Below are 20,134 nucleotides of genomic sequence, written 5' to 3'. Positions count from 1 at the left end.
GTGTGGCGGGGTGGCGATAGGAATGAATAAAGGCAGACAGTATGAATTATGTACATTTGTATATATGTATATGTCTGTGTGTGTATATATATGTATACGTTGAGATGTATAGGTATGTATATTTGCGTGTGTGGACGTGTATGTATATATATATGTGTATGTAGGTAGGTTGGGCCATTCTTTCGTCTGTTTCCTTGGGCTACCTCGCTAACGCGGGAGACAACGACAAAGCAAAATAAATGATATATATATATATATATATATATATATATATATATATATATATATATATATATATATATATATATATATATATATATATATATATATATATATATATAGAGAGAGAGAGAGAGAGAGAGAGAGAGAGAGAGAGAGAGAGAGAGAGAGAGAGAGAGAGTTCTCGTCTCTACTCATCCCATCGTCTGTTCCTGCAACCCTTCCACACACTAACATTGGCTAGTTACTTTTTCTTTTTCTGTCTGGTAGACTCCGTCACTGACCAGGATATTTGTTACCCGCCTGTCCCTTGTAGTCGTGCTCTCGCCCTGGCATCTCAGCCACCAATGTTCGTGATTCTGGCGCCCCTGAACTATAACCTTCCTTTCAATTATCCAGTATTTTTTTTCCTTCATGTGAAAATATTCCGGTCTTGTCTTTGTCATTATAGTTTGACTGCCACTTGAATCTCATTTAAAATGAATTTCTTCTCTACTGCTTAGGTCCAATAACCTGTCATCCCACCAACCTCCTCACTGAGATCAAGGCATCTTTTCTATGAATGAACGTCGTTGTTAACAAGGTTAGGGTCATTATAGCACAGGTATACACATGTAAGTCACAAATTACTCAGTGTTCCCCACAGATGTACATACCCCACCATCACCACAGACCATGCGCGCGTCTACTTCGTGTTTAACCAATCACGTCACCTAATCTATACCATTGACTTTGACAAGATTTTTTTTTTATATATATTCTTCACTACCGAATGCCTTCCTGTTCAATAAAGTATGAATTATACAACCCTATATGTGGGCGTCACGACTGCTTGTCCTTGGCAGTGAAGAAATATATCAGCGTGAGAATGGCTGATCTAAATCGATCATCGCAGTGAAAAACACCACATGTTCACGTATTGTGCATGACTGTGACTCTACACAAGTATGCAATACAAGTCGATCCAGGTAAAAGTTTCATACAGGTGTTTTCTTCGATCCCTTTCTTTGAGAATAACATATTCTAGATTCTTTTCATTACTGAAGAGGTTTTGTTGGGTATGTGTGGATATTATACGTATACTGCAGCCCACCCATCGTTCTACGTGGTCCTGGCCAGCGGTAAACAGGCACCTCCCACCTTACCCCCTCCTCGCGGTCTGCTCACAAGTTAGTGTCTTCTTGAGCAGGAAGCCAGCAGCCCTGGCTGGCTCCTCGTCCATCAGTCTGGTGTTGGCAGGGAACAAAACAAAGTCATCATTGTACTTTTAAGCGTTTTATTGCATTCATAAAATATACAGAATTTTGTTACCAATTCACAAAATGTACAAAGCCCTCAGACGAGTTGACACGAGTGAAAGAAGAATGAGAAACAGATGATGATATGGTGAAGGAGACAATAACAGGGAGGTAAGGAAGGTTGTAAGATGATTCTTGTCTAGATAAAAGGCTTTATATATATATATATATATATATATATATATATATATATATATATATATATATATATATATAGTATGGTGAAATCGCCCTTCAGTAGGAGTCCATACAGTTTTATTTAACATATATTTTTCTATACATGTGGCACGGCATGTTTCGTGAGACAATCCACCTCATGAGGTGCCACTACTTAACAAAGCTGTTCAAATCCCAACATCACACTTGATTCCCGCCGTCTGTAAGGATTCGTGTTGGACGCCGGGAAGCTAGAGTGATGTTGGGATTTAAATAACTTTGTTAAGTAGTGGCACCTCATGAGGTGGATTGTCTCACGAAATATGCCGTGCCACATATAGAAAAATTACTTGTAAAATAAAACTTTATGAACTCCTACTGACGTGCGATTTTACCTTCGCACATACACACACGCACACTATCGAGAATAAACAAGTGTAAGAGAGAAAAAAAAGACTTGAATGGTGATGAAGCAGGAGAGGAGAGAGTTGAAAGAAGCGAAGTAATTGAAGGGAGGTGGAGGAGAGACAGAAAGGGACATGACAGGTGAGAGTGGTAAGGGAGAGGTACATGACAGGTGAGAGTGGTGAGGGAGAGGTACATGACAGGTGAGAGTGGTGAGGGAGAGGTACATGACAGGTGAGAGTGGTGAGGGAGAGGTACATGACAGGTGAGAGTGGTGAGGGAGAGGTACATGATAGGTGAGAGTGGTGAGGGAGAGGTACATGACAGGTGAGAGTGGTGAGGGAGAGTGGGAGGCCGAGGAAAACATGATGGTGATCAGGGAGGGTAAAGTCAGCGTGAGTGGCATAACACTGTATGAACAGTACATGGTGGTCATGACGTCATGAGGAGCGCAGGCTGATGGTGGGAAATGGAAGGCAAAGTAGGCAGGAATATCATACAGAAGGGGAGAGGAAGGCAGGTATATCATACTGAAGGGGCGAGGAAGGCAGGTATATCATACTGAAGGGAAGATGAAGAAGAAAAGATTAGATAGCAATCAATGTGAGTAAAGAAAAGGATACAGAGAGAGAGAGAGAGAGAGAGAGAGAGAGAGAGAGAGAGAGAGAGAGAGAGAGAGAGAGAGAGAGAGAGAGAGAGAGAGAGAGAGAAAGAGAGAGAGAAAGAGAGAGAAAAAGAGAGAGAAAAAGAGAGAGAGAAAAAGAGAGAGAGAAAAAGAGAGAGAGAGAGAGAGAGAGAGAGAGAGAGAGAGAGAGAGAGAGAGAGAGAGAGAGAGAGAGAGAGAGAGAGAGAGAGAGAGAGAGAGAGAGAGAGAGAGTGGGGAAGTCAGAATAAGGAGAGTCTGGGGGCGAAGTTTGTCTATTCATACTTCTGTACACATCTTTATACACAGCGTCACAATACGGCACTGAGTCACTATACACACACAAGTAGTAGGTTGCAACAACTGTACTCGAATGATAAACAATAAATTAATGATTTACAATAACATCTTGAGACATTAATATTAACGATAGCCCATTACTGAGTCTGTGACTTCGTTCTTTAAAAAGCCTCACCTCATTCAGAAACATTATTGATAATATTGATAACAAAGTCAGCAGTACATCAATTTAAAGAACATACAAGCCTTTATTATATGGAGAATAGTACAATTATTATAAGAACGGTACAATTATTATAGGGAGAACAGTACTGTTCACTTGCCCACAGATGTGGAGTTAAGGCCTCGTTGTAAGATTACACAATTGATACATATACTTTCTACAACTGTATCCTCTTAGTATATAAATATATAAAAGGTAAATATCTTACACCTTCCCCTGTCATGACACCGGAAAGAGGGTGTCATGGGTGTACTTACTCATGCACAAGGTGTCGTGTGTGTACTGACTAATGCACAAGGTGTCATGGGTGTGCTGATGGATACACGAGGTGTTGTGGGTGTACTGACTGATGTACAAGGTGTCGTGGGTGTATTGACGGTGCCAAGGGTGTACTGATGGCTACACTGGGTGTCGTAGGTGTATGATGGCTACACTGGGTGTCGGTGTATTGATGGCTACACTGGGTGTCGTAGGTGTACTGATAGGGGTACAAGGTGTCGTGGTTGTGCGATCGGATACACAAGTGTCATGGGTGTACTCCCATACGCATGGTGTCGTGGGGGTACTGAGCGAGCCATTGTAACACATTATGTTAGACTGCTACACACACTTGAACACTTCTGCTCACAAACCTTCGTTGTGTGTGTGTGTATATATAAATATATATATATATATATATATATATATATATATATATATATATATATATATATATATATATATATATATATATATATATATATATATATATCATTCTTGAACACTTCGTGCATTTTCGATCCCTTGAGGAATATTGCAATAATAATGTTAGAAGTTAACGCAAGAACAAGCTGCCGCAAAATTATGTAAGTTGGTTAAGTCATCATGTGACATACTATGTGACTTATGTTCATTGTGTGCCTTACGTATTTCTCATATCAGACATGTGTCATATGTATTTCTTGCATATGTGTCTTATGTATTTCTCATATCAGATATGTGTCTTATGTATTTCTTGCATTAGATATGTGCGTAATGTATTTCTCACATGTATATGTCGTGTGGATGTTTACATAAGAAATGTGTCTTATGTATTTCTTATTTTTTTCATCGTCTGTTTCAGGTTGCTGGTAATGTTGGGTGTGAGGGCAGCCCAGGCGTATTGCTTGTGTGACTATATATATACATGGGTATCTGTGTCTTCAACACCTTTGTATAGTAACTAAGATGGAGCGGCATCAACTAACATTAACTGTTCTTTCTACATTTTTAAACTTGACATAAAACTGATTTTTCATTTTGATAATCATGCTGGGGTTGCACAAAACAAATTCATTTTTCATATCTTACTTTACATGAATTTTTTTTTCGTTTTTCTTTTTGATATGTGTAATATATTATAATCTGTTTATTCAAATTTTAGTAATTTTTCATTCTTGATTCGATATCTATGGTAAAATTGCATTAACTACATATTTTTTTTTCAAACTTTACATTTATTTCTTTTTTTGTAATTTTCTCATATCCAATAGTCATTATAATGAACATTCCTACTGCCTTAATAAAATACATACACCTCTTTCATCTTATACTAAATGATGAATTCCCACGGTCAAGCTAACTATTCTTATGGATATGTTCATAACATATATATATATATATATATATATATATATATATATATATATATGTATATACACACACACACAGATACATAGATATATGCGTGTGTGTGTGTTACCGGACTCCGCCTCCGTGTCGTTACACTGCGAGGGAAAAGTCACCAACGGCGAGGCTCTGTCATCTTCAATATTGCAAATGGAATAGTTAGTCTAACTCGTAAGAATCCATCATTCCATGGTCCAGACTGGAGAGCAGCCTCATGCTGCAGAGTTCCATAAAAGGAGTAATGGGGTTGTACAATTAATCCTTACAAATATACATATGAACAAATGCAGGTAAACGTACACACACAAAAATAACAAACACAAGCACGTTCAGAGGTGTGTGTGTGTGTGTGTGTGTGTGTGTGTGTGTGTGTGTGTGTGTGTGTGTGTGTTTGTGCATGCGCACGTGCGTGTATAGTTTAAGTGCATTTTCTGCTTTTGTATCAAGAACCAAATACCATCCCAAATCCCTAACTACTGACGACAAAGGAAGCAATTTGATCCACGCCACATACGGAAGAATCAGTGAAGATGAACACATTCTTTCTAATTTATGGTATGAGAAAAGAGTGAAATAATATCAAATAAAATATATAACGTCTAAATTATCAATTTATCTTTGTATAACATTAGTTCTGACTGTAATAATATACTATGGCTAATAAATTCATGTATTCAAATATATATATTTTTAAGGCTGGTATATACTTATATGTCCTAAGTCTCAATCCTTCTGTAAAGAGAAATCAAGTAATCTATTCGTCCATTGCTACGATTTACGTGATACAATAATAACCAATACTATAGTAATTTTGTACAAAATAACCAGCAAAAGTAAATAAGTTATCATCACTAAAATTAAGAGAAAAAAGACGAAAAAAATGCTACAAAGTCCTTAATAACTCAGGTCCTCATTCTAATAATATGTTCAGTAATTTATCGTTTCACTGAGGCGTCTTTCTTAATTCCCTGTCATTACATATTTGTCTTTTAAAGTAATATTAACATGTACCAACGCTGCTAACTCCACCCCCATCACTATAATAGATTAAAAAGGATAAATAGTAAGTCATCTTTTTTTAATCTTTTGCCTTCGGTTCATAATGGCATTAAGTCCCTTCCCTCTCACCTTGTTAGCAGCGTTGTACACTCTCTCCCTCCACACTCCCTACACTCACTCCTGTATAACACTGATTATCTTTATTAATAGTGCTTACTGGCCGTTCTTCCAGACAACGTGTCATAATCATCATACATTCGAATTACAAGCAAAAGGCAATTACTTTCCTCAACTTCAGTGAATTTACGAAAATGCTTTGGAAAATGTCGGAATATGTGTTGTTTACACACTACAGGATGTATGACGGTCGGTGGGGGTATGACAGAGGCCTTACGGACAATTCTATCAGTTCCACACCTACTCTAGCTAAGGAAAACGACCTTTAGTAGCGTTTTTATGTACACACTCTCGTGTAAATTTAACACGGAAATATTTCTCAAAGCCCCCGTGATGGGAGGCGGTAAGCCGGAGGACTTGGTGGGACGGGATCAATACAATCAACGGTTTTAACATGCAAATTGTATCTTTACGTGTGTGTGGGGTGAGCAGTGAACACCTTGAGTACTGAGCAACGTTAAACTGTTCAGGAACACACGATCAAAGAGGTAGTGCCTGGGGTATGTGGCTCTGGAGCCAGAAAAATGATGAGTGTCGACTATATGAGGTGATGGATTATTTACATCAATTAACAACAAAATTTATACATAAATCATCAGAACATGAAATTCATGATGTCAAGAGAAAACAATACAATAATACAGTTGACAGTGATACATCCGTTTGTCAGTGAATCATATGGTTTGACACTGACAGAGTAAACTTTAAATGTAAAATATATGAATCTATGAAAGCAAAGAAGGCCTTCAGGCTATTGATAAAACAGGTGATATGATATCAAGAAAAAATTACATCCGACAGTATAAAGAACATACTATCCAGACTCATGATATATAATTGAAAAGTTATTTTGTTCTCAGGAATGCTTACAGTTTTTTGGTAGTTATTAACTTTTGGTATCCATGCCTATTGATAGTTGGTGCCCATACATAATGATGGTTGGTGCCCATACATAGAGATGGTAGGTGCCCATACATAGTGATGGTAGGTGCCCATACATAGTGATGGTAGGTGCCCATACATAATGATGGTTGGTGCCCATACATAGAGATGGTAGGTGCCCATACATAGTGATGGTAGGTGCCCATACATAGTGATGGTAGGTGCCCATACAGAGTGATGGTTGGTGCCCATACATAGTGATGGTTGGTGCCCATACATAGAGATGGTAGGTGCCCATACAGAGTGATGGTTGGTGCCCATACATAGTGATGGTAGGTGCCCATACATAGTGATGGTAGGTGCCCATACATAATGATGGTTGGTGCCCATACATAGAGATGGTAGGTGCCCATACATAGTGATGGTAGGTGCCCATACATAGTGATGGTAGGTGCCCATACAGAGTGATGGTTGGTGCCCATACATAGTGATGGTAGGTGCCCATACATAATGATGGTTGGTGCCCACAATTAATGATGGCTGGCGCTCAATACATAGTGATGCTTGATGACCATACATACTGATGGTTAGAGCCCATACATAGTGATGGGTGGTGCCCATACATAGTGATGGGTGGTGCTCATGCATATTGATGGTTGGTGCTCATACATACGGTTGGTTGGTTGGTGCCCATACAAAGTGGTGGTTGGTGCACATACATACTGGTAGCTGGTGCCCATATATGTAGTTGGTGCCCATACATACTGATAGTTGGTACCAAATACATACTGATAGTTGGAGGCCATACATACTGATAGTAAGTGCCCATACATACTGACAGTTGGTACCAAATACATACTGATAGTTGGGGGCCATACATACTGATAGTAAGTGCCCATACATACTGATAGTAAGTGCCCATACATACTGATAGTTGGTGCCCATACATACTGATAGTTGGTGCCCAATACATACTGATAGTTGGTACCAAATACATACTGACAGTTGGAGGCCATACATACTGATAGTTGGTGCCTATACATATTGATAGTTGGTGCCCATACACAGTATTGGTTGGTGTCCATACATACTGATAGTTGGTAACCATACATATTGATGATTGGTGACCATACATACTGATAATTGGTGCTCGAGGAGACTAGCATTGGCTGCAGATAAGGAACAAGTCTCCACTGTCTTTCAATTTTGACTAACATTTGGCTAAGAGAAGGAACTGAAGTTAACAGTAACTAATGTCTAACAGGCAAAAAAAAAGGAAAGGATTTTACATCCTAAGGATGATAAGTTTCACTGTTCAATGATGACTTTCAGAGAACACGGAAAAATAACGCCAACGTTTAAAGACTGACGAAAATGACGTTATTAGATTCAGTATCAACCGTCGATGAGTTACTGCTAAAGGCCCATGAAAATCTAAATATAGGGCGAAAACTATATATATATATATATATATATATATATATATATATATATATATATATATATATATATATATATATATAGTCGGGGTAAATTAAGAGATGACTGGTGCAAAACGGCTTAGGTAATTCAATGTCACTGATGGTTGACATTTACTGTATTGCTAAGAGTACCGAGCAACAGTGCTGAAGAGAAAAACAGGAATTCGGTGATAATTTCTTTCAGTAACAGGTGATCTTTAAGAAACGCAAAGGATGAAAACTGGGGCCATTTAATGCTAACAGTTTATACTAAACGAAAATATAAAATAAATCGTGGACGAACAAAAACGTTATCCTTGCAGCTGAAGGTAAACACAAGGCCTGGATTGAAAAAAAAGAAAAGAATAAAAGGAGTAAGGCAATAAAGGGTAAATTACATATGAAAAGTAATCAGTAAACAGCTTAAAGTTGAAAACTAAACAATTTTAGTTACGTTATATCGAAAACGAAATCAAGAACTGGTTAAAGAAGATCGTTCCATTATACCAGATGGGTGGCGACGGATAGGCTATGAAATGCCTTGTTTTACAACGCGTTGACGTACAAGTTTTTGCTGTACCACAACCAGCCAATACGGCCTAAATCGTCTGAAAGCGTGAACTCATTTCATCATTACAACAGATGCGGATGAAACTTTCCAAGATGACTCAAAGTAAACGTACTGGGACAGATATCATCCACACAAGAGTGTTAAAAACAGGCCACACTGAACTAGATGAAATTATCTCTTAAATTTTGTAATAGGTCTTGCGTCACGACGGGCTATCCGGGTCCTGGAGAAATGCACAAGTGACGTCAACTTTCAAGAAAAGGCAAAATAAACTGAAACCGAAGAATTATAGACCCTTTAGGCTCACTTAAGCGGTGGTAAGCAACTCGTCACGGTTCAAGTAGTGCTTCCTATGGAACCTAATTACCTATTCACCCCCAATATTCGTGTGTGACTCGATCGCTCGAAGTTGTCGAGGAGTGATCTGATATCTTGGGGAGAGGAAGTGATGTTGAAAGCACAGGCTTCAGAGACGCCTCGGATACCTTATCTTATCAGAAACTTATACACACAGCTTATGACAAACTCCTAAGCAAGTTATATGCATGTGGAGTACATGGAAATAGGGTGGATTTAAAATGATTCCTGAGCAAACAAAAGTTAGTGTAACAGAATGGTGTCACCATGCAACATCCGGTGAAGAATGGTATCCCTCCTGGTCCTGGTCCACTGTTGGGGACCATTCTATTTCTGGTCTTTTTTTTTTATAAGAGATTTACCGGATGTGATCAACAACTACAGGATATACACACGATATACTCTGATATAGGCAACCCGAACGAGTGTGCGTCATTGCAAGACGACTTGAATAGCTGACCGAAATGATCAAAAGACGGGCCAACTTGCTTCATCGCAGCGGAGCGTTAGTATATTCACGTTGGGAAATCTAACCCGGAAAACAGGGTACTGTAAAAGGACAACGGAACTACAGCTGGCATTTAACAACTTGATCCTGAGAGAGAGAGGGATCCTGTTTGATGACTTGACTTTCTCGAAGCAGATGGTAAAGTAAGTGAATAAAGCGAACAAATGATAAGGTCTGATCGAGACAATCTGTATAAATCTTAAAAAGGACGTTAACAGCACACTATAAATCTTTAATCCGGCTTCATCTTGTGTGTCGAACTGCACTTTGATCACTTCATTTGAAAAAACATATCGCTTTAGTTAACGTCCATCCAGCACAGAGGAACTACGACAGTCAATGGCTTGAAATAACAACATACAGAGAAAAACTCCATGGACTGTGACACTTCCACAGTATACTATTGACAACATAGACCTCATGTTACGAGCCATTTAGACGATGTTGAAATCAATTCATTAGCTTTGGTGGACAGACCCAGAACCACAGGGCGTTAGTACAAACTAACAGAGACATTACCAAACACGACAAAATACATATAGATTTTCAGCAAGGGCAGTCAACCAATGGAACTGTTTCTAATGGAAACCGTGACGACAAAAAGTGAGACCTGTTTCATGAACAGATCAATCATTGCATAGAACAACAGAGAAGTGAAATTTGGGCTGGACGATACACAAAAAACAGTTGTGAATTTATCTATACCATTTAACTTAACCTTACACTTTCAACATAACATAACACAATACACTATGTATGTGTTTCCGAAAAGTACAGCAAGGAAGAAGAACCATCAAGAGTTCGTTACATGAAGAACAATGTTCTTTCTTCAACATGAGTAATCAAAGGTATACTGATAAAAAGGTGATAAACAGTGATATTTTGTGATAACAAACGCCAACACTGTGATGCCAACACATAATCTCTAACGCCAATCAAACTGACTATTGTTTCCAGTAAAGGCTGCGATTTAATGAGAATTTCTAATCTATTACAACCGACGTCTGATGACTGTAAGAATTAAGCACCTTGCCAATGATGGATAATCTCTCATGTTAATGTACGACATTATCTTCTGTTCCTGATGGCACGGGATTAGCCCGAAGATAAGAGATATGATACTAAGGTGAGGAGAGATCTGGCACAAGGTGGAAGGAGGTGTGGCACTTAGATAAAGAGAAATGGTCCCAAAATGACGAGGGGTCTGTTATCGAGATAAGGAGGGGTCTGGCACCTAAGTAAGGAGGGACTGCGCATCGAGGTAAGGAGAAGTCTGGCACCGAGGTAAGGAGGGATTTCGCACCGAGATAAGGAGCCTGGCACCGAGGTAAGGAGGCATTTCGCACCGAGGTAAGGAGTCTGGCACCGAGGTAAGGAGGGATTTCGCACCGAGGCACGGAGGGGAGCAGCATCGAGGTTGGAGGAGGTCTGAATACGTTGTGAGAAGATTTCTGGCACCAAGGTGAGGGAGGTGGGGTGTGACACTGAGGTGAGGGCACCCCGAGCTCCAGCACCTAGTATGTGGAGGACGTCGTGGTCGCTGGCAGTCTTGGTCAGAAAGGCACACTGGAAATGTACAGAGAGCAGATGACTGGGAGCGCCCAACGCCCACATGATGGAGGGAGGGAGATTCTCTTCCATTCATTCAGTGAAGCTGAGGGTTGTGGTGCTACAGGAAAACTACACCCAAAAATCATGATTATTTTCATGGCTCATTAGAAAGGATTAAAGGCCCTCAGTGGCTGTGCTAATTCGTAGCTTTGACAATATGGAAATGAAACAAGACAGTTTTACATTTTGAATGGAAAGCCAAAGTCATTACAGATGTTCTTCGAAGTAAAACAGATTTAACAAATAAAAAAAGGGGCAAAAACATTAATCACAAGGCTTAGATATGTAACAATATTTAGAATCTACTGCTACTGGAAACATCAGCTTGTATAAGACAGGCTTCACTTAACTTCTACACTGGAAAAGGTACTTTCGGAAATTTCAGAAAGTATATATATATATATATATATATATATATATATATATATATATATATATATATATATATATATATATATATAATGTATACGTATGTAAGTAGGAGAGATGGCCAGAGAGCGTTATTGGATTACGTGTTAATTGACAAGCGCGTGAAAGAGAAACTTTTCAATGTTAATGCGCTGAGAGGGGCAACTGGAGGAATGTCTGATCATCATCTTATGGAGGCGAAGGTGAAGATATGTAGAGGTTTTCAGAAAAGAAAAGAGAATGTTGGGGTGACGAGAGTGGAGAGAGTAAGTGAGCTGGGAAAGGAGACTTGTGTGAGGAGGTACCAGGAGAGATTGAGCGCAGAATGGAAAAAGGTGAGAGCAAATGACGTAAGGGGAGTGGGGGAGGAATGGGATGTATTTAGGGAACCATTGATGGCTTGCGCAAAAGATGCTTGTGGCATGAGGAAGGTGGGAGGTGAGCAGATTAGAAAGGGTAGTGAGTGGTGGGATGAAGAAGGAAAATTGTTAGTGAGAGATGAGAGAGACATTTGGACGATTTTTGCACGAAAATAGTGCAAATCACTGGTAGAAAAGAAAGAGGCAAGAGGTCAAGAGAAAGGTGCAAGAGGTGAAAAAGAGGGCAAATGAGAGTTGGGGTGAGAGAATATCCTTAAATTTTAGGGAGAATAAAAAGATGTTTTGGAAGGGGGTAAATAAAGTGCGTAAGACAAGAGAACAAATGGGATCATCGGTGAAGGGGGCAAATGGGGAGGTAATAACAAGTAGTGGTGAAGTGAGAGGGAGATGGAGTGAATATTTTGAAGGTTTGTTGAATGTGTTCGATGAGAGTGGCAGATATAGGGTGTTTCCGTCGAGGTGGTGTGCGAAGTGAGAGGGTCAGGGAGAATTATTTGGTAAACAGAGAAGAGGTAGTGAAAGCTTTGCGGGAGATGAAAGCCAGCAAGGCAGCGGGTTTAGATGCTGTGGAATTTATTAAAAAAGGGTGTGACTGTGTTGTTGACTGGTTGGTGAGGATATTCAGTGTATGTATGGTTCATGGTGAAAAGCCTAAGGATTGGCGGAATGCATGCATAGTGCCATTATACAAAGGCAAAGGGGATAAAGGTGAGTGTTCAAATTACAGAGGAATAAGTTTGTTGAGTATTCCTGGGAAATTGTATGGGAGGGTATTGAATGAGAGGGTGAAGGTATGTACAGATCATCAGATTGAGGAAGAGCAGTGTGGTTTCTTAAGAGGTAGAGGATGTGTGGATCAGGTGTATGCTTTGAAGAATGTGTGTGAGAAATACTTAGAAAAACAAAAGGATCTGTATATGGCATTTATGGATCTGGAGAAGGCATATGATAGAGTTGATAAAGATGTTCTGTGGAAGGTATTAAGAATATATATGGTATGAGGTAAGTTGCTAGAAGCAGTAAAAAGTTTTTATCGAGGATTTAAGGCATGTGAACGAATAGGAAGAGAGGAAAGTGATTGGGTCCCAGTGAATGTCGGTTGCGGCAGGGGTGCATGATGTCTCCATGGTTGTTTAATTTGTTTATGGGTGGGGTTGTTAGGGAGGCGAATGAAAGAGTTTTGCAGAGAGGGGAAAGAATGAAGTCTGTTGTAGATGAGAGGGCTTGGGAAGTGAGTCAGTTGTTGTTCGCTGATGATACAGCGCTGGTGGCTGATTCGGGTGAGAAACTGCAGAAGCTGATGACAGATTTTAAAAGTTTGTGAAAGAAGAAAGCTGAGAGTAAATGTGAATAAGAGCAATTTACTTGAAGAACGAGTAAATTGGCAGGTGAGTTTGAATGGAGAAAACTGGAGGAAGTGAAGTGTTTTAGATATTTGGGAGTGAATTTGGCAGTGGATGGAACCATGGAAGCGGAAGTGTGTCACGGGGAGTGGGAGGGGGCGAAGGTTCTGGGAGCGTTGAAGAATGTGTGGAAGGCGAGAACGTTATCTCGGAGAGCATAAATGGGTATGTTTGAAGAAATAGTCGTTTCAACAATGTTATATGGTCGTGAGGCATGGACTATAGATAAAGTTGTGCGGAAGAGGGTGGATGTGTTGGAAAAGAGATGTTTGAGGACAATATGAGGTGTGAGGTGGTTTGATCGAGTAAGTAATGAAAGGGTGAGAGAGATGTGTGGTAATAAAAAGAGTGTGGCTGAGAGAGCAGAAGAGGGTGTTTTGAAATGGTTTGGTCACATGGAAAGAATGAGAGAGGAAAGATTGACAAAAAAGATATGTGTTAGAGGTGGAGGGAACGAGGAGAAGTGGGAGACCAAATTTGAGGTGGAAGGATGGAATGAAAAGGATTTGAATGATCGGGGCCTGAACACGCAGGAGGGTGAAAGGTGTGCAAGGAATAGAGTGAACTGGAACGATGTAGTATACCGGGGTCGACGTGCAGTCAATGAACTGAACCAGGACATGGGAAGCGTCTGGGGTAAACCATGGAAAGTTTTGTGTGGCCTGGATGTGGAAGGAGAGCAGTGGTATCGGTGCATTACACATGACAGCTAGAGACTAGTGTGAACGAATGTGGCCTTTGTTGTCTTTTCCTAACGCTACCTCGCGCGCGCGCGGTGGGAGATGGGTGCCGTTCCATGTGTGGCGGGGTGGCGACGATAATGGATGAAGGCAGCAAGTGTGGATGTGTACATGTGTATATAGGTGTATGTCTGTTTATCTATATGTAGGTAAACGTTGAAATGTATAGGTATGTATATGTGCATGTGTGGGCGTTATGTATATACATGTGTATGTGGATGGGTTGGGCCATTCTTTCGTCTGTTTCCTTGCGCTACCTCGCTAACAAGGGAGACAGCGACTAAGTATGAAATAAAATATGAATATATATATATATATATATATATATATATATATATATATATATACAACGGGATAGGGGAGAAAGAATTCTACACCGACATTCCTTGCGTGTTGTAGAAGGCGAAGAATGAGGGCGAGAGCGGTGTAAGTGTGTGTGTGTGTGTGTGTGTGTGTGTGTGTGTGTGTGTGTGTGTGTGTGTGTGTGTGTGGAGAGGGGGTGGGGTCTCGAAGCCTCCCTTCTTGTTTTTTAATTTCTAAAAGATGGAGCAGAAAGAGTCAAGTGGGGAGTGCTCATCCTTCTCGAAGGCTTGGGTTTGGGGTGTCTAGATGCATGTAATGTTAGCAAGATGAAAAAGAATAGATGGTTAATATGTTTGAGGAAAGAAACTTTGATGTTCTGGCTCTGAGTGAAACAGCTCAAGGGTAAAGAGAAAAGCTGGTTAGTAAATATCTAGGGAGTAAAGACAAGGACTGGTGAGAGGGCAAGAGCTAAGGAAGGAGTAGCACTACACTTGAAACAGGAGTTGTGGGAGTATGTGACAGAGTGTAAGAAAGTGAGCTCGACACCGATGTGGGTATAACTCAAAATGGATTGGCAGAGATGGCTGATTAATTAGTCCTTATGCACCTGTCCATAAGAGGGATCATGAAAGGTAAGTGTACTGGGGGCAACTGAGTGAATATGTGAGCAGTTTTGATGTAAAAGACAGAGTATTTAAATGCAAAGGTAAGTAATGTGCCAGTCTACGGTATAATGGGGGGAAGAGGCAATCAGTATTATGAATGGAAATGGTGAACAGCTAGTGAAGTTGTGTGCTGGAAAATGATTGGTGATTGGGAATACCTGATTTAAAAAGAGGGATATACGAAGTATACGTATGACAGTCGGAAAGATGATCAGCGGGCATTACTGGATTACATACTAACTGACAGGCGTTCAAAAGAGAAACTTTTGGATGTGAATATGCTGAGAGGGGCAGCTGGTGGGATGTCTAATCATTACCTTATGAAGGCTAGGATGAAGATTTGTAAAGGTTTCCGAAAAAAGGAAATATTATGGGTGCGAAGAGAGTGATAAGAATAAGCGAACTTTGAAAAGAGACCTGTGCGAAGAAATATCAGGAAAGGCTGGAATCAGAATGGCAAAAGGTGAGAGAAACACAACTACGGATAGTGGGTTAGGAATGGGAGGTATTTACGGAAACAGTGTTGGCTTGTGCGAGAGATGCGTTGGTAGCATGCGTAAGGTGGGAGGTGGAGGCAGATTAGAAAGAGTAGTAAGTGGTGGGACAAAGTAAAGTTGTTAGTGAGACAAAAGAGATGTTTATCGGCAATATTTACAGAAAAGGAATGCAAACGATTGAGAATTGTATGGGAGAAAGAGGCAGGAGGCAAAGAGAAAGATGCAGAGGTTGAAAAAAAAAAAAGGGGGCAATGAGAGTTACAGAGCGAGTATTAGTAACTTTTTTGAAGGGGTTTAATAGTGCGAAAAACAAGAGAACAAATGGGAACATCAATGAAGGGGGCAAAAGGGGAAGTGGTAACAGGTAGTGATGAAATGAGAACGTGAAGTGAATATTCTGAAAGTCTGTTGTTTGTGTTTGATGACACGGCGGCAGATGCAGGGTGTTTGGATCGGCGTGGTATGCGAAGTGAGAGTCAAGGAGAGTGGTTTGGTAAAGAAAGAAAAGATGGTGAACGCCTTACGTAAGATGAAATGTGGCAAGGTAGCTGGAGTGGATGGTACTGCAGTTGAGTATCTTAAGAATGAAAGTAACTTGGTGTTGATTAGTTAGTTTGGATTTTCAGTGCTTGTATGGATCATGGTGAGGTAACTGAGAATAGGCGGAATGCATGTACATTGTCAATGTATAAATGCAACGGGGATAAAGATGAGTGTTCAAACTACAGAGACAAGTATGTTGAGTATACCTGGTGAGTTATATGGGAGTGATTTAGAGGGTGAAGGCATGTACAGAGCACCAGATTAGGAAGAAACAGTTGAGTATACCTGGTGAGTTATATGGGAGTGATTTAGAGGGTGAAGGCATGTACAGAGCACCAGATTAGGAAGAAACAATGTTGTTTCAGAATTGCGAGAGGATGTGTGGATGAAGTGTATGCTTTAAAGGATGTGCATGAGAAATACTGAAGAAAAGAAGGACCTGCATGTGACATTTATAGATCTAGAGGAAGCATATTATAGGGTCTATAGAGATGTCTTGCAGAGGGTTTTAGGAATATGGCATGTGGGAGAAAAGCTGTAAGAAACTTTCATTTTTCAAGAATGATGTATGTATATACGATTAAGAAAGGAAATTGAATGGTTATAAGTGAAGCTAAGTCTGCTGCAGCGGTGTGTGATGTCACCATGGCTGTTTAATTTGTGTATGGATAAGAAAGTGAGAGGGGTAAAGACAGGTCTTTGAGAGAGGGGCGAATATGAAGTCTGTATGGAATAAGGGGGCCTGGGAAGTTAGTCATTTTTCTTTTTTAATGACACCGGTGGCAGATTTAAGTGAGAAACTGCAGAAGTTGGTGACTGAGTTTGGATGAGAGTGTGAAAAGAGAGGATTGACAGCAAATTTGAATAAAAACAAGGTTATTACGTTAAGCAAGGTAGAAGGTTAGATGGAGAATGAGACTGAATGGAGAGAAAATGGAGGAAGTAAAGTGCTTTAAATATATGGGAATGGACATATTGGTAAATAGAAACATGTAAGTGAAAGTAAACCATAGGGTGGGTGAGCGGGCGAAGTTTTGGGAGCACTGAAGAATGAGTTAAATGGGAGGTCGCTATCTAGAAGGATGAAAATGGGTATGTTTGAAGGGATAGCAGTTCCAACAATGTTATATGGATGCAAGCCATAGGCTATGGATGAGGATGAGTGGAAGTGGGTGGATGTGTTGGATATATATATATATATATATATATATATATATATATATATATATATATATATATATATATATATATATATATATTTTTTTTTATACTTTGTCGCTGTCTCCCGCGTTTGCGAGGTAGCGCAAGGAAACAGACGAAAGAAATGGCCCAACCCCCCCCCCCCCCATACACATGTATATACATACGTCCACACACGCAAATATACATACCTACACAGCTTTCCATGGTTTACCCCAGACGCTTCACATGCCTTGATTCAATCCACTGACAGCACGTCAACCCCGGTATACCACATCGCTCCAATTCACTCTATTCCTTGCCCTCCTTTCACCCTCCTGCATGTTCAGGCCCCGATCACACAAAATCTTTTTCACTCCATCTTTCCACCTCCAATTTGGTCTCCCTCTTCTCCTTGCTCCCTCCACCTCCGACACATATATCCTCTTGGTCAATCTTTCCTCACTCATCCTCTCCATGTGCACAAACCACTTCAAAACACCCTCTTCTGCTCTCTCAACCACGCTCTTTTTATTTCCACACATCTCTCTTACCCTTACGTTACTCACTCGATCAAACCACCTCACACCACACATTGTCCTCAAACATCTCATTTCCAGCACATCCATCCTCCTGCGCACAACTCTATCCATAGCCCACGCCTCGCAACCATACAACATTGTTGGAACCACTATTCCTTCAAACATACCCATTTTTGCTTTCCGAGATAATGTTCTCGACTTCCACACATTCTTCAAGGCCCCCAGAATTTTCGCCCCCTCCCCCACCCTATGATCCACTTCCGCTTCCATGGTTCCATCCGCTGCCAGATCCACTCCCAGATATCTAAAACACTTCACTTCCTCCAGTTTTTCTCCATTCAAACTCACCTCCCAATTGACTTGACCCTCAACCCTACTGTACCTAATAACCTTGCTCTTATTCACATTTACTCTTAACTTTCTTCTTCCAAACACTTTACCAAACTCAGTCACCAGCTTCTGCAGTTTCTCACATGAATCAGCCACCAGCGCTGTATCATCAGCGAACAACAACTGACTCACTTCCCAAGCTCTCTCATCCCCAACAGACTTCATACTTGCCCCTTATTCATGATTGTTTGCCATTTCCAACGTTAGTGAGGTAGCGCCAAGAATATACGAAAAAAAATCGCCTCATTCACTCACATCCACTCTCTAGTCTTCCTATCCACAACCAGTCCCCATAAACTTTCCTTGCTTTCTCCCGACCGCTTCATATGCAATATTTATGCCCACTGATAGCAAGCCGTTTCCTGTAAACCACATCATTCCAAGTCTCTCCTTTCTTGAGAAATCTAACTGCAATACCACACGCTCTAGAAATTCAACTGCAATACCATTCGCTCCAGTCGCTACATTTGATCTGTTCTCTTTTCACGAAACCTCTTGCCATGGCCTTTTCGGTTCACGTACCTCCAATTCTCTAACAACCTGTATGTTCCACTGTATCATGTGCCAAATTCAGCAGTCCTTCAGAATACTTACACTTCTTGTCTGTTGCCATTTTTCCGTCTGCTCTTTTTACTGATGCTCCCGTAGGTTCTACTGTTCTCCTTACACTAACATCTTTCAAAATGTTTTCTTAGCCGATACTTTCTCACCACATCTTTACTTTCCTCTTTTTCAGCACCCTCCATCCTCCTGTTAACTTCCTCCCGCTTCCTTTTGTACATCTCCCAGTCACTCGCACTCTCTCACTGCTGGTAGTGCCAATACATCTCTCTTTTCCTTTCACTAATAAATTGACTTCCCCAGCTCACCACTCATTACCCTTTCTAACATGCTTACTTTCAACATGCCAAATACTTCTCTCAAGCATGTAAGCACTGCTCCTCGAAATGCCACCCATTCCCTGCTCAATCCCATTGTTTTGTTCACACTCATCTTTTGCCATTCCTCACTCAATCTCTCCTAGTAACTCCTCATACAAGCCCCCTTTCCAAGTCTACTAGCTTTCACCACTCTTCTCCCTCGTATCATTTCCTATTTTCGTAAAATCTCAACAAGCTTTTGTCCTGGCCTCCATGAACATGTGATCAACATCCCACCAGCTGTCCCTCTCTTCAATGCGCCTATCAATCAATAAATAATCTAATAATGCCCGCTCACCATTAATATATATGCCATCTCTCATTATCCCTGATTCTCCTAAACAGGGTATGTACAGACCCGGCAGCAAGTGTAAACATACCGTTGTGGTGGAAGACGGAGACAGAGTTGACTTACGCTGCGCGGGCCAGGAGGCTGGGGACGTCCACGTCAGCGTACGACACCAAACCTGCGGCAACATGGTATAATGTAGACACCATCAAGTCACCCAATGAAACAGCTTCAATACACAAACTAAACAGACACCAAGCTTGTGAGATCTTAAGACAAACGGCAACTTTTGCCGCTGATGGAGCTGGTAGCATTTGTCACGACTTATTCTTCTCATCAGATGAGGCCTGGGGCATAAACATGTCAATAAACAGAAATACCAGACCTGGAACATAAGGATCAAGTTAATAGGCAAGTGT

At 40.6% G+C, this 20,134-nt stretch overlaps 1 protein-coding gene across 2 annotated transcripts in view; it reads right to left on the bottom strand.

The window, feature by feature from the left end:
• Nucleotides 1–1,668: 1,668 nt before the first annotated feature.
• Nucleotides 1,669–20,134, bottom strand: part of LOC139751389 (uncharacterized) — a 56,811-nt gene continuing 38,345 nt past the window's right edge. For both annotated transcript variants that reach the window (XM_071666765.1, XM_071666766.1), the window contains exons 5-6: nt 19,807–19,893; nt 1,669–11,411 (exon numbers count right to left, since the gene is read on the bottom strand). In XM_071666765.1, coding sequence (XP_071522866.1) covers nt 19,838–19,893 — 56 coding nt within the window. In that variant the 3' untranslated portion in view covers nt 1,669–11,411; nt 19,807–19,837. The remainder of the gene's footprint in view (nt 11,412–19,806; nt 19,894–20,134) is intronic.

This window comes from Panulirus ornatus, chromosome 11 (genome assembly GCF_036320965.1).
Source record: "Panulirus ornatus isolate Po-2019 chromosome 11, ASM3632096v1, whole genome shotgun sequence".
Lineage (NCBI taxonomy): Eukaryota > Metazoa > Arthropoda > Malacostraca > Decapoda > Palinuridae > Panulirus > Panulirus ornatus.
Note: the sequence above shows the minus strand (reverse complement) of the source record. Positions and strands in the feature narration are given on the sequence as shown.